Raw genomic sequence first — 13,955 nt, 5'->3', positions numbered from 1 at the left:
CGGCCCTCGCTGGCGTGCTGAGGCTCCACCTTGGGTGTTCACGTAACTCGTGTGTGTGATTACTACTTTAGCATGTAGAAAATCCCCAAATTTGCCTAGTTTCGTGGAGTGCAATTACTGTATTGATCGGGACTCTAGTGTGGCAACAGTTGTGGTCGTAAGACTGGATTGCTGGTTGAAAGGGAGCAAAGCGCGTGCGACTTCACTCTGAAGCTTTTCACACCCCTTTCATTACGGCATGTAACTGCAGAGCTGCCTGATTGCTGCCTGCTTTTCCCAGAAGCAAAAGTATCAGATCACCAGAAATGCCAGCTGTTCTTAGAGGGATTTCTTTGGGATCCTTCAAATGTAAAGAACACTTAAAAAAACCCTGCCTGATTCAGCAATTTCTACAGTAATTAACTAGTCAGAGGATCATGCGGATTCTTTCCAGATTTAGTATCTGCAAGAAAAATATTGGGGTTTGGTTTACAGTTCATAGAAGACAAAAGCCTTGTCCAGCAGTTTCCTTTTCCAGCAATATCTAGATTTAAGGCACCTCTGCAAGAAGCTGCTGGGAGCCCGTGTCCTGAGAGCGCGTCACAGAAATGCATTAACGGCAGGCGCAGCTTGGACTGGAGCCTGCAGCTCCTTCAAGATCAGTGCAGAAGAAGCAGAAAAGCCCAAGGAAATGGGGTTTGAGTAGCTGCTCGTTCGTGAGCCACCAGAATCGAGAGGTGCTCGCCTGGACGCTGCGTCCCTCGGGTGCCAGCAGGAAGGGTGGTCAGGGAGGGAGGCAGCGGCCAGCCGGGCTGCCCACCCGAGCGCCTTCGGAAGGGAAGCTCCTACTGCCAGCTCGTTTAATGATAAATGCCCTCAGGCCCCTAACGAGTTACTGATTCAGTGACTGAGGCTGAGGATGAAGAAGGAGGCAGAGGAATGATGGAGGACAATTCCACTGCTGGATCCTTTGCTCCCTCGCAGCAGTTCAGCGTTGCTGACCTTGTCGTCGTAGTGCTTTATTTTTCCTTGAATGTTGCAGTGGGAATATGGGTAAGAGTATCTTCTCTTGTTCCCTTTCTACTTTCTTTTTTGAATAGTTGTGGGTTTGTTTTTTTTTTTGTTTTTTTTTTTTTTTTGTTTGTTTGTTTGTTTTTGTTGTTTTTGGGTTTTTTTGTTTGTTTGTTTTTTGTTTTTGTTTTTTTTCAGTTTTTTTTTTGTTTGTTTGGTTGGTTTTTGTTTGTTTGTTTTTTTTTCTTGTCTGGGCTGACTTTTCTGTGCGGAATATCTTGAAAACCCTTGTTATTCTCTTGTACTTGTTATGTACTTTGTGCGTTGTGCTGCATTTGCTCTTTACTGTTGTACAAACCCGCCACCACCCCTATAGAAAGGCTCCTATAGCCTGAAAACAAGTTGGAATTAACCACGTCACAAACCTCTCCCCTGGCTTCCAGTCTGCTGGGTGTAAGCAGATCTCCTGCTTGTCTATTAAAGGGTGTTGAGACAAATGCCCTGCTTAAGAAAAAAAAGAAGCCCTCAGCTACCCACAATTTCAGACAAGGGCTCTCCAAAGCCATTTATTCTGCCTTGCAGAAAAATGAGAGCCAAAGCTGGGCCCTATTAGCCAACCTGTCTGCTCAGGATGGCGGTAGGACGGGCACATCCTCTGCGCTTCCCCCTCTCGGGGTGCCTCCTTTGCTATTCATGGCTCCAGGTACTCGGGGTGCAGCCACCGTTTCATGTCATTAAGCTCGAGTTGCAGAGCTCCCCTTAATTATCCCCGAGTCTCCTGTCTCTTGGCTTCTTGTCTGGGAGACTTGGTTCTTGATTTCTTGGTGTCTTGTCTGGGTTTGTAGGGAAGGGTGCTCCGTGCTGATCTTTTCTCCTCCCAGTCTTCATGCAGGGTGAACAGGAACACCGTCAGTGGTTATTTCCTTGCTGGCAGAGACATGGCATGGTGGCCAGTAAGTAGAGACCTCTGTCCCTCTTGTGACACCCTGGGCAGCAGGGACAGCCAGCACCACTGTCCCTCCCACCAAATTCCCTCTTTTGCCCCCCTTGCTTTCTCCATCGCCTGCCCACCCTTTCCCCCACCACGCACACCACTTTCTGCCAGGATTCCTGTCTTCTGAGCTGCGTTTCCCTTCTCATTGCGTGAAGGATGCTGGAGCCCACCCGGCTTTTTGGGTCTCTGAACTCGGGGAGAAGTCATTAGAGTCAAACATCTACGTCTGCTGGCTCCAACAAGGCATGGGTGTCCCAAGTTTCTTTTTGTCACTCTTCTCTCAGTATGATCTTGACAAACTGGTTGTAGGTCCTTCCCGTGTCTGACGGTGGCTGCTAGCACCGGGCCACCTCCGGGCAGGGTGTGTGGCCACCGTGGCAAATGCAGCAATGCGTGCCTCCTCCTCAAGACAAGAAAGTCCATCCAAAACCTGCTGGGGATGCCCGGATGAGCTGAATGTGCTGGAACACTGGTTGCTTGGGCTCATGCCTACCTGGATTAGAGGCTGTTAAGGGGTTTTCTTGCAAAATATGTACACGGCCCTCATCACACGTGGTGTATCTTTGGCCACGCTTTGCTTTTAGAAGCGGTGGGGAGGTCTTAGCGCTCTGCTGCTCCCGTTCAGACCATATTTTTGCCTCCTCTTATTGAGTTAACCCCTTGGGGCTGTGCTGCCGGGAAAGCTCCAAAGCTGGTCCGGCTGGCACAGCTGCTGTGCCAAGCCAGGGGGAGCTGGCGGCCGGGCACCCCGCTGCCGGGCACCCCGCCTGTGAGCACCCACAGCACCTCCTCTGCTCCCCCACAGATCGGCGCCTCTCTCTTCGCCAGCAGCGAAGGCTCGGGGCTCTTCATCGGGCTGGCCGGGACCGGCGCTGCCGGGGGAATCGCCGTCGCCGGCTTCGAGTGGAACGTAAGAAACGTGTCGCGTTACTAAGAAAACTAAGTTTCTTGAGCCGTGTCGTGGCAGATGGCCCTTTGCCCAGCGTGCTTCACCCAACGCCTCAAAAGGCTTGGGAGGAGTCGTGCAGGGGGGTGTAATTAACACAGCCCTGCTAACACGGCTTCTGCAGCTCCTGTCTAGTGCACGTACAGTGAGTTTGGTGTCAACTCAGGTCCACGTGCTCAGGGAAAAGGACATTTCAGAGCAGAGCTTCACAGTCCAGCCCCTCTGTGACCCTGACAGGGAGATGGCCTAATAGGTCACCCATTCCTTGCTTTCCTGCACGTTCTATCCAAAGTCCTTGGCTTCTGCAGCAAAAATATGGCATTTGTCTTGCTTGGTGCTCAGGGTGTCAGTGGGAAACGTCTGGGCAGAAGCTGAAGGGCTGAGGGGAGCAGGCTCCTGCTGGCAGGGGTGCTGAGGGGGTCTCCACCATGATCTCCTGCACTCGTGCCTGCTGTCTGCAGCCATTTGGGGACGTAAAAGTGCACTTGAGGGTGAGCCAGGGATGGTGGACAGGGTCTAGCACCCCAGGCAAGGTCAAGCTCCAGCAGGATCAGTGGGTTTTTTTCTGTCTGTGCCGTGTTCTTCCTTCCCAACAGGCGACTTACGCTCTTCTGGCACTAGCCTGGGTGTTCGTGCCAGTCTACATCTCATCTGGGGTACGTGCAGCTGAGCCTGGCCGGGTCCCCTGCTCCCCAGAGGGCTGTCACCACTGTCCTTTGAGACTCCTAAACCCTGCTCTGGGATTAGAGCTGTCCCCTTGCCTTCCCTGGGACTGTCCCCAGAGGAGGGAGCCTGGACAGGGCAGCGATCGCTCTCTTTCCCTCTGGCAGATTGTCACGATGCCCGAGTATCTCCAGCGAAGGTTTGGAGGGGAGAGGATCCAGATGTACCTCTCTGGCCTGTCGCTTCTGCTCTCCATCTTCACCAAAATCTCTGTGAGTAGCTCCCACTCAACTCCGTGACAAATCCACAACTGATTTCCAGCGAGCAAAAAGTTATTTTGGGGCTCAAACCTCACGTAGTCAAGCCCGGGGAGAGCAGCTGCCGCAGGAGGGAGCAGGACAAGGTGGGGAATTCGTGGGCAGGTGCTGTCTGCGGCACCCTGTGCGTTTGTAGGTAGATCCATCAGCGATGCTCGTGTCCGGGTGGTCCCGACGGACACGTGGCTGCATGTCAGCATTCCCAAGCTCACAGTGCACTCGCCTTGCAGCAGAAGCTGTGGATGAAATGTGCTCAGAGGCTGGGTTGCACCGTCTGGGTTTTTCTCCATGCTCTGGCAGCGATGCTTTCCGGCATCCCTGAAGGATCCGGCAGAGGTTGGGACTGGATTGGGAATGCATTCATTGTTTTAGGGCACGTGGGTTTTCTGAGGAAAGGAAGATTTGCTGCAGCTATAAGATGCCCAAGTCTGTACAGAAAACACCTGATTTTCAGGGGCTTTTCCACAGGGATGTTTTCCCCCCATTTTGACCTCATTCAGAGTTCCCCATGTGCAGCTTCTGCTCCTGCTGCCCACTTAACCACGGGAAGAGTTTATCCAAGGTAAAACAGCTAAGGAGCCTGTGACACCAGGCCTAAGGCGAGCAGGGGAGAGCAGGGCACAGACAGCCCTGGGGGGCTGGAGACAGCGAGACAGAGATCAAGAGCAAACAGCTCAGAAGCGATCCGCAGGAGAAAACCTGCCGGAGGGAGCAATCCTGCACCACCGCCTGTGATGGAGCTGGCGGATCTGACCTGAGGTCTGCTGGGGCTCCTGCATTTCGCTGCCTGAAAGAGATGTGCTTTTGCAGGTGACTGGCTGCAGGAAATGTGCTTTTGCATGTGGCTGGCTGCAAGAAGCGGCTGTGTGCCGGGCAGGAGGGCCGGTGCCGGCGTGCGCTTCCCCACGGCGAGGCGCTCAGCGCCTGCCTCCGCGGCTCGACAGCTCCCTGCTTCCCAAACACCAGCTCGGCTGGATGCAGCCCTTGCTCCCTGCGTGGCGTTTTCTGCCTCTTCCCCGGCAGCTTCGCAGCCCCAAGCCCTGAGCTGAGCTTTGGGGGGGGGGGGGGGGGGATCCTCTGGGTCTCCCCCCGCGCGGAGCAGCTTGCGAACAGCGCTGGCTGTGCATGTCCATCGGCGCTTAATGCAAAAGGAGAGGCTGTGCCTGCCTCGAACGGAGCCCAGCGCTGCGTGATGTGATGTCCCTGGCTCCAGGAGACCCCCCCAGCTCCTTCCCGTGGGCTGCTCTTTGACCTTGGGCAAGGCACTATGCTTTGGGTTTAAAAGGCAGGTTGTGCGGGAGATGGGAGCCTTTCCCGCGTTCCTGCTGATGCAGGGCTTTCAGCGTGGCAGGAGTGATGCTGGTGACTCCGCTGATGCAGCTGCCACCTGTATCCGCCCCCACAAACCCATGTCCTACCACGCTGGAGGGAATTCTTCCCATAAAACTGATATTCTTTATACCCTTAATGTTTATGGCGTTGAAAATCCTACAGCATTTCCCCTGAAATCAGCCTGGTGGCTCCTGGAGCACCAGTTCGGTTTGCAAGTTTGGGCAGTGACACTTTGATTATTCCCTAATTGTTCTAATGTCCAGTAAACTGTTATCACTTACTCCTGTGTGCTGCTCAGGAGACATCTTTCCCCTGCTCCTGACTGAGACCCAGGAGGAGCTCGAGGGAGGTGCTGGAGCATCCGTATCTGTGGTGTTGATCCCTGGGATCTTTGTGAATCCCTGCTGGCATTTAAAAGGAAAGATTGGAAGCTGGGATAGGGTTTCTGGTGGGGTAGTTCTTTCTGATCTGAATTTGAAGAAACTACCAGTAGTTTGAGGGCTGGTTGTCTTTGAATCTCTTTCCAGACTATCACAGAAATCCCTTTTTTTTCTTACAAAACGGTGCCCTACGATGCCGTGGGAATGTGCTTTGTCCCTTTGGTTTCCAGTCTCTCCGTGGTTTTGCCCAAAAGGGCTGGGTGTCCTACAAAGCGATCCTTACCTTGGGAGACTGCTGTGGTGTCACCCCTTGGCTAACACCAGAGGAACCTGTAGATGACCTCTGCGCTGTGCCTGCACCGATGGGAACCTCTGTGGTCCTCCTGGCCCTTCTCAGCACAGCCTCGTGTTTGGAGCCTGGTGGTCACTCCCAAATGCCTCTTCCTGTGCCTTTTCTCAGCCTGTGCTGTAGTTTCTTTGGTCTGCTGAGTCTGATCTCTGAGTCACGTAGGATGCAACAGAAGAGGAATCAGCCTAATAAGGGGATTATCTTGGCATCTGGCTCCATTCACGGTAAATCTCACAAACAATGGTTGTTTCCAGCAATGGGTTGAGATGAATGTCTGCGGACATGCGGGGCGCTGCCAAACTGGCCTGATGTCCCGTCCCCAGTGGTGACCACAGCAAGAAGCATTGTCCTCACTGGGGGATGCCCAGGACTAGCTGGGCTTTTCCTGCCTCTTCTCCCTGCAGACCTTGTGTTTATGGATGGATCTCCACTCCGTGTTCTCCTGAGCTGAGACACAGCATCAGTGTTGCCCCCTTGGCTCTTCTTCTGGGACGGGGAGGGTGACTGTCCCTTCTCTCCTGGAATTTACCCCTTGGTGCACCCCAACCTCCCACATTTCATGGCAGGGTGCAGCAGGGCAGCCCAAAGTCCTGCTGAAAGATGGTGTCCCCCCTGAGTAGGATCACATGAGAAGTGGCACGGGCATGTCTAGCCTTGGCGAAAAGCCCCTGGAGACTCTTCTGTACCTGGGGTAACTTGTTCTGCTGAGGCTTTGGCTTCGCAAATTGTTAAATCCAAGCTGTCTCTAAAGCCAACTTTCATTGGGAAGGCATTAACAAGGTTGGGTAAGAACGAGTTTCCAAGTGAGGTCACTGGTGAAGGCAGGGATCTCACTGGATTATGAGACCTGACTTCAAAGGCTTCTCCCCTCCTTTTACAGTTGAAAGGACTTATTTTATGAATAGGTCATGCCTGGTTTTAATTAGCTTGTTTTTGTATTTGGGATGTCTTATTAACAACTCAGTCACATGTGCTTTTATTTTTTTCCCACCCTAGCAGAATTACCAGGAAGGGAGGTGGAGATACCTCTGCTTCCTCATAGCAAAGGCTTAGACTCATTTGCAGACGACTGCAAAAATGATTAAGTATTGAGAAAGCCAGGACAAGCAGTTATGAAATATCTTGTGCAGGGCTGAGTCTTCACACCTGGGCTCTGGGGAAGGGTTGCTGGAGAAGCAAGCAGTCACGGGGGACATGACTTTCTGGCTGGTGCTGAGATAACAAGTGATGGATCCCTCCAAGGGACGCTAGGAGCTCCAGAAGACAACAAGGATGCTTGGCTGGCACTAAGGAGGCTTTAAAATATTTTGGGTTCCCATTTCAGGTTGTGTTGGGAGGAGACAGGTGAGGGCCCTCCGCTGCAGCTTTTGTGCCTTGTAGCTGAAGTTTGCAGTGCATGAATGGATTAGTTAGCCTCTTGTAGGGCTGCTTGGTGGTCTCGGTGGTATCAAGCTGTGGTCGGATTGCAATGATGGTGGAAAAGGCATCAGAGGAGTCACTGGCAGAGATTTTGGCATGGTTGCTCATGAGTTGGTTCCTCTTCAGCAGGACATTCCAGGGCTGAATTGCCTCTTGGTGCTGGCAAGGGCTCTCCCAGAGACATGGCCAAGCCCAAGTGCAGCTGAGGACACGTAGTACCTCCCTCGGGAATGCCAGGCATGACTGTGGTATAAAGCCTGGTCCAGATGTCATGGAACTGTCCCTGAATTAGGATCCTCAAAATCATGGTGTAAGCGCTCTTCTGGTTGGTTAGCTTTGTGATTTAATCAACGTTATGCCTAACGGTGTGGGCTCATCTGCTAGGGAACAGGCTTTCGTGTTGTGCTGAAGCTGGATGTGTGCTCAGCTACTGGGTTTGGTGGCTGATGGAGCCTTGCAAGGCGGCACACGCCTTGGTTCTTCCATTGCATGGTCCTGCGTGGCCCCTCTCCATCACCTGATGATGGTCCTCAGCTCCTACATGGCAAGCGCGATAGAGCAGCACTGGGAGGAAGAAGGGCAGAGGTGGGGGAAGGACGTATGATCTGGGAAATAGCACCAGTCCTCCATGTTACTAATCACAAGTGACTGTTCCCGCACAACCAGGCAAGAAAGCTCTGCTGTTTGGGGGATGGTTTCTGGGAGGTGTGTGAAGAAAGATGTTAAATCAGAGCTGATGTCTTGGCTGTGGGAAGCCGTCGCAGCTCTGGGCGAGGGCGTGGAGTCGGCTCGTCTTGCCTCTTCCTGCCCCTTCTGGCCTCGTTTCCTTCACCAAACAAGGTTTTTGTGAAGATAACCCAGCTGAGCGCTGGGGATGGCTGGATCTCAGCTGCGGGTGGAGACATGGTGGTGGCCTGGGCACTGCCTGCTGTGCTTGGTCCTTTTTCTCCCGCGGCATCGCTGGTTTTGATGGAGGAGGTGCCCCAGCTCCCTCTGAGTCTCTGCTTTACATCTCATTCCCGTGAGACCGTGGCCAGACCTCCCTGTGTGGCTCCAGCCCTCCCACGGGTGGGAAATGGTGGTCGCTTTCAGGGGGTCAATCATCTCGAGGGAGTTTGGCAGCTGAGCGAGCTGCGGGCCCGCGCACACTCCTCCGGGCAGAGGCACGCTGCTGATGTCCCTGTGGGACACGACACGGGTGGAGGAGATGCTGGGGCTGGTGGAGACGGTGTGTTGGACGTGGAGTCAGCCTGGCCTTCCGTGGCCAAGCAGAAACCGCAAGCATCTTCCAGGGGCTTTGCAAGGGGGGCTGCAAATGTTGGAGGATGCATTTGTGCTGGTCCATGCTGGGGTGCAGGATCCCTGGGCTGCTGCTTCTCCCTTGGGGCCAAAAGCAAATTCTGCCGTTTCCCCATCTGTGCAAAACCAGCAGGAGATGTTTTCCCAGAGATGCTCAACAACGATGTGACTTATTGCTGGGGCGAGGCTCAGGGACTGCAGTCCTGGTGGTGTTGTGCTCCACGCTGGGGCTGCCCATGTGTGCTCCTTCACTCTGAACTGGTTGCAGAGGTGGAAAAGCTGCTGCAGCCCCCAGGGAGCCGGCCAGCACCCTGCTCTGCCCCACCAGCACCCACCCGAGCACCGCGAAATGCCTTGGGCGACGTGGTGCAGAGCTGCCCGGTCCATCACTGAAGGCGTTGCAGGTACCAGCAAGCACCTTGAAAAGTCCCTGCACCTGGGAGGAGATCCCCTCCTGCGCCCAGCAGTGTTTTTGGGCTCGCTGCCCGCCCTCCTGACCGGTCTGACGGCCCGGGCTGTTGAGCTGCAGTTGGGGAGGGGGGAGTTGGTCCTTGGCAGCCTCCTCGTCAGCAGCATGGGTGCCAGGAGGGTGAATCCTGCCAAGCAGAACGTGAAATACCAGCTACAGCCACCCCCGTGCATTGGCCCCGCGGGGGCTGTCGGGGTGCAGAAACAGCAGGGGTGTGCTGGGCTTGGGGGGGGTGGCTTGGGCTGCCTCCAGGGAGCACCCAAGGGTGCTGGTGTTCTGGGGGAGCACAGCCCCCCGGTTGGTACCAGGTATCCCATCTCCAGGGCTCTGCAGAAAGCAGAGTGAGATGCCACCTGGAGAGCAGGGCGTTGGTGGGGGGAACTGGAGGTATTCAGGGCAGCAAGGGGGTAGCTGAGGCCAGGGTCTGATCCTGTAAAGGGCTGAGTATCTCCAGCTCCCTGCTTTGCTCTCAAAGGCTGGGGCAGCACCGATGCCCTGAGCCATCCCATTTTTGACCCTTGCATCCCAGCTGTCCGCATCCAGCTGAGCCCAGCTGCAAATGACTGCTGGAGCTGCTTGCTCCGCTCTTTTGGGGGCTGGGGGGGAGGTGGCCTGTGACACCTGGACTTACAGCCACCCTCGTGGGACTGTGGGCTTCAGCGCTGGCTTCGGGAGGTGTCCTCCTGGCACGTGCAGTGCAACGTCCTCGCTGTACCCACAGTGTTGACTGTTTCCCCGCCGTGCTGCTCTTGCAACAGCCCGTGGGTGCTCTCTGGCCAAATAAATGTCACTTGTCCCAGCCTGTGTTCCTTCTTCCACGCACAGACGGACCTGTACTCGGGGGCCCTCTTTGTGCAAGTCTGCCTCGGCTGGGACCTTTACCTCTCCACCATCCTGATGCTGGTGGTCACGGGGCTCTACACCATTGCAGGTAGGTTGCTCAGCATCTGCTGGCCTTAATCTTTCTTCTTTGGTTGAACCGTACCATTTATACTCCTGCTTTTATTTATGTATTTTTGTTGTTGTTGTTCCTGGAAGGTCTTTGGGGATTTATACTAATGGGGTTCATATTCCCTGACCTATCCAGCCAGCATCTGAGCATCTTTCTGGAGCCTCAGCTCAGGCAATGACTCAGTGCATGACCTCTCCTTTGTCATTACGGTTTTTCATTCATAGTAGCTCCTCCTCCATCATGTAGTTAAGTGCTTTCTTGTGTATGTACCTATTTGTAACAGCAATAATCAGGGCTTCTCCAATTACAGGACTGTTACTATGGAATCTACAATCTGAGAGCTCTTTACCCAACTCATTTCCCTCCCACTCGCCCTGCCTGCAGTGCAACTTGCTGCCCTCCCTCTGCAAAGCTTTCGGGAATATTTCTTGCCCATGCTTCCCCACTGTGGGACCAGCTATTTTTGTGCAGGGTCACTCCATACGGTTCTTTTGTGATCCGTAGGCAATGAGGTTTTGGAGCTGGAGTTGGAAATTGTGGGTTCCTGACTTGCAGTCCCGGACTGTGGGACTGTGTATCCCTGCCAGTGAAGACACTGGGCAGTAAATTCTCCCTCACTATCTCATCCCAGCCATCAAAACGGGAAACTGTTTAAGTATATCCGAAACATAGTAGATTTTGCAAGACTTTGGTTTTAAGCAAATCCTATCTTGGGTTTTTTTCCTGCCCACGAGGCTTGTTGTGAAGTAAGGCATTTCGGCATGAGCTCAGGCAGAGGGTGTGATCGCTGTGTCACCCTGATCCTGAGAACATCCCTCTAAATCCCAGGCATGGCCGGGCAGGGTGCAGCCCTGAATTCCCAGGATGTGAGTCGGTGACTGGGGTTGAAACTGGTTCAGTTTCTGACCCATTTTCTCTAGCTCCGCTACTTTTCAATGCTTTTGTTCGTGTGCTGAGTAATCGCTTTCTGGCTAGGTGAGCAGGTCCTGGGTTTGCAACAGGTCTGGAGGGAGAGCTTGGGATGGAAAGGGAGAAATGCTGCTGACTGGCTGGCCAAGGGGGACCCCACTGAGCGTCAGGTGCTGGAAAAACAAAACTGTAGGGTTGGGAGGAGAGCTGAGGGGCGTACAAAGGGGAGACCTGGTATGGTGTTAGGGAGGGGTGGGGGATGAGTGATGAGATCAGTGTCCTGAACATGATTTACTTGCTGGAGCATCCAAAAAGCTTGGCCTGGCTGACATCCCCCCCACTGCGGGGTGCTGTCACCCCTTGACACCAGACCCACGGAGGGGCTGTTCCCCCTTCATGCTCCCGCTGCAGCCCCCCCATCACCGCAGTGTCGGCAGGACGGGGCCGGTGACAGGCACGTCCCTGTGAGTGCAGGGGGGGCTTTATTGGGATTCACCGCCGAGGTGAGCCCAGAGCCAGCGACGCTCTCGATGCTGTGCCTTGCTCTCGTGCAGGGGGGCTGGCGGCTGTCATCTACACCGACGCGCTGCAGACGCTCATCATGGTCCTCGGAGCCATCGTGCTGGCGGTGAAAGGTAAGGGCTGGGACAGCACGGACCCTCCTTCCAATGGGACCTTCTCTCCCCACTCAGGCAGTCTCAGAAATAAATAAGGACTCAGTCTGAGAAATTTGGCCAACATGCCCAGCAGGACTTTGGGCCATAGCAATCTCCTCCAGAAAGTCTGTGGTCCCCCTGTGTCCCCTCTGCTTCCGTACTTCCCCTGCATGCCATTCCTCTGGGTGAAGATGCCATGAAGCATCCCCCTGGTCCTCCACGTGGGACTGTCCCCAGCACCGGTGACCTTCCCGTGGTCATTGCTGCTCCCCATGTTTGCCTCTAGTCCGTGCACTCCTAGAGAGACCGATCAAGCTTTTGGCAGCAAAGCAGCATTTCCAGTTTTGCTCCGGAGAGCTTGCAGCGGGCGTTGCGGTGGGGTTTTCAGACAAGATCCCACCTCACTGGGACGTGCAGGGCAGGAGGTGGTGCTGGTACAAGGCACTGCTGCAGGGGATGGCCTGGGGGTGAAGAGCACGGTGCCCTGCCTTCCTCCTGGTTCATCACCAGCCCCTCCTGAGCACTCAGCGCTGTTGTGTCTCCGTACATTTAGCCACAGAGCACCCTTGCGAGACTGGGAGCTTTCATCAGCATTGTTCTGCCATCGGGGCTCTTGGCCCTGAGGAGTAGAAGGCAAAAAGCCAGGTCCCAGCTTCAAAGGAAGGCGTTTAACTACAGAGGATGATTTCCAAAGGCACTCCTGAGATGATTTCCACCATCTCCTGAAGAATTCTGCTTAGGCAGGCAGGTAGGAAAGGCTTTGACCCAACGCTGCACAGGAGCTCTGCTGTGGAGGTGGGAGCAGCTCCAGACCTGCAGCCAGCCCGGTCCCGCGGCTGCTCCCCTGTGCAAAAGCAGAGCTTGCTCCTCGGCAAGCCCTGTACACCGCAAGATATATTTACAAAAACCAAATGAAAGGACAGATACTTCCTGGAGAAGTGACAATAATACTAATTACCCCAGCAGAAGCAGGGAGCTCTGCCGGGCAGAGCAGCACATTGCCTGTCCAAGCAGATCTGAGTGGTGGCTGAAGCCCTTGCGTTAGATGAGGTGCTTGGTTGTTGCTGATTGTTGTCTGAAGCTGTAGTTGGCCATAGGGCTCTCTGAGGCTTGTGTCTGATAAACTTGGCTGGGTGCAGCAAAGCAGAGCCAGAGTAGGAGGGCAGGTACGCAAGGCCTGGAAAATCCCCACTGGCGACTGCAGAGCCCAGGTTTTTTTTTTTTGGCTTTGCCAACCTGCGAGCATGGCATGGTGTGTGCAGGGGGGTGAGGGTGGTTGGGAGAGGGACTGGTCCAGGGGAGCTAAAAGACAAGCTGCTGGTCACACAGGTTTTTTTTCCTCGGGACCTGGAGGCTGGTATCCCTCATGGGTGCTCGGTCTTGTCAAGCTCATCTAATAAAGGGTACTCTCCATGTTTTACCTTGTTCATATCAGCAGTGATGCCAACGCTCCTCTGCTAAGCTGCGAATGCTCTGGGTCTGCTCTGCCCGGACCATCACCACCCCTGCTGCTGCTGAAGGGATGAAAAAATGTATTGCTTGGCTCTGAGGTTGCATCTCCCCAGGGGGAGCAGGAGGGTTGTGCAAATCCTCTCGGGTGCGATGCTGAGCAGAGCAGTCTCGAGTCAGACAGCAAGCGCTTACAGACTGAGGGGTTGTAGACAAACCACTTCCCTTAACAGAGAGCTCGGTGGCTGTTTCAGTGGGTGGAAGTGCTGGTGGTGGCTCTGCTTAGCTCCGGCATCACGGATAAGAGAGACCGTGCCATCCTGCACCCCTCTCAGCATTCACCACGGGGATGTTAATCATGGCAGAGCCCACGGGCTGCAGCCGGGCAGCTGCAGGCTGAGCTCCTGCCGCCCGGCGTTTTTTTGCCCCGCTCTTCCATCTCAGCAGGCGTAGATGTTGTGACTTGCTGGTGAATGCTTTTGGGAAGGGAGCAGGCCCGCACCCCCAGGCATGAATCTCTGCTTTCAGCGCTCACCCTCTGCCTCTGGAGAGCCTTTGTTGGTGCCCAACGCCCATGCAAAGCTTGGGAGTAGCCGGTGCCTGGATAAACCAAGCGCTGGAGGGCAGCCAGGGCTGCTTGCACAAGAGCAGGAGGAGTTTACAAATTCTGACTCCCCGGGAAATATGGAGGGGCTGGTTTGCAAAAGGGAGGGGGCACGGTGGATGATGTCCCTTTGCAAACTCCCCCAAAAAGCCTCAGGTTAGGGGGATGCCCTGGGATGAGGACAGGGCTGCAGGGAGAGGGCTGTCCTCGGGTGGGAGGGGACAACA

The 13,955-nt window shown here is 54.6% G+C and overlaps 1 protein-coding gene across 4 annotated transcripts in view; it reads left to right on the top strand.

The window, feature by feature from the left end:
* Window positions 1-1,913: 1,913 nt before the first annotated feature.
* The window catches only part of SLC5A10 (solute carrier family 5 member 10), a 39,642-nt gene continuing 27,600 nt past the window's right edge, over window positions 1,914-13,955 (top strand). For 3 of the 4 annotated variants that reach the window (XM_042798820.1, XM_042798817.1, XM_042798818.1), the window contains exons 1-6: window positions 1,914-1,943; window positions 2,790-2,894; window positions 3,527-3,586; window positions 3,761-3,865; window positions 9,984-10,089; window positions 11,574-11,654. In XM_042798820.1, coding sequence (XP_042654754.1) covers window positions 1,929-1,943; window positions 2,790-2,894; window positions 3,527-3,586; window positions 3,761-3,865; window positions 9,984-10,089; window positions 11,574-11,654 — 472 coding nt within the window. In that variant the 5' untranslated portion in view covers window positions 1,914-1,928. The remainder of the gene's footprint in view (window positions 1,944-2,789; window positions 2,895-3,526; window positions 3,587-3,760; window positions 3,866-9,983; window positions 10,090-11,573; window positions 11,655-13,955) is intronic. The other variant, XM_042798819.1, reaches the window with a different exon arrangement.

Source organism: Tyto alba, unplaced genomic scaffold (genome assembly GCF_018691265.1).
Source record: "Tyto alba isolate M040663 unplaced genomic scaffold, T.alba_DEE_v4.0 Super-Scaffold_28, whole genome shotgun sequence".
NCBI classification, from domain to species: Eukaryota; Metazoa; Chordata; class Aves; order Strigiformes; family Tytonidae; genus Tyto; species Tyto alba.
Note: the sequence above shows the minus strand (reverse complement) of the source record. Positions and strands in the feature narration are given on the sequence as shown.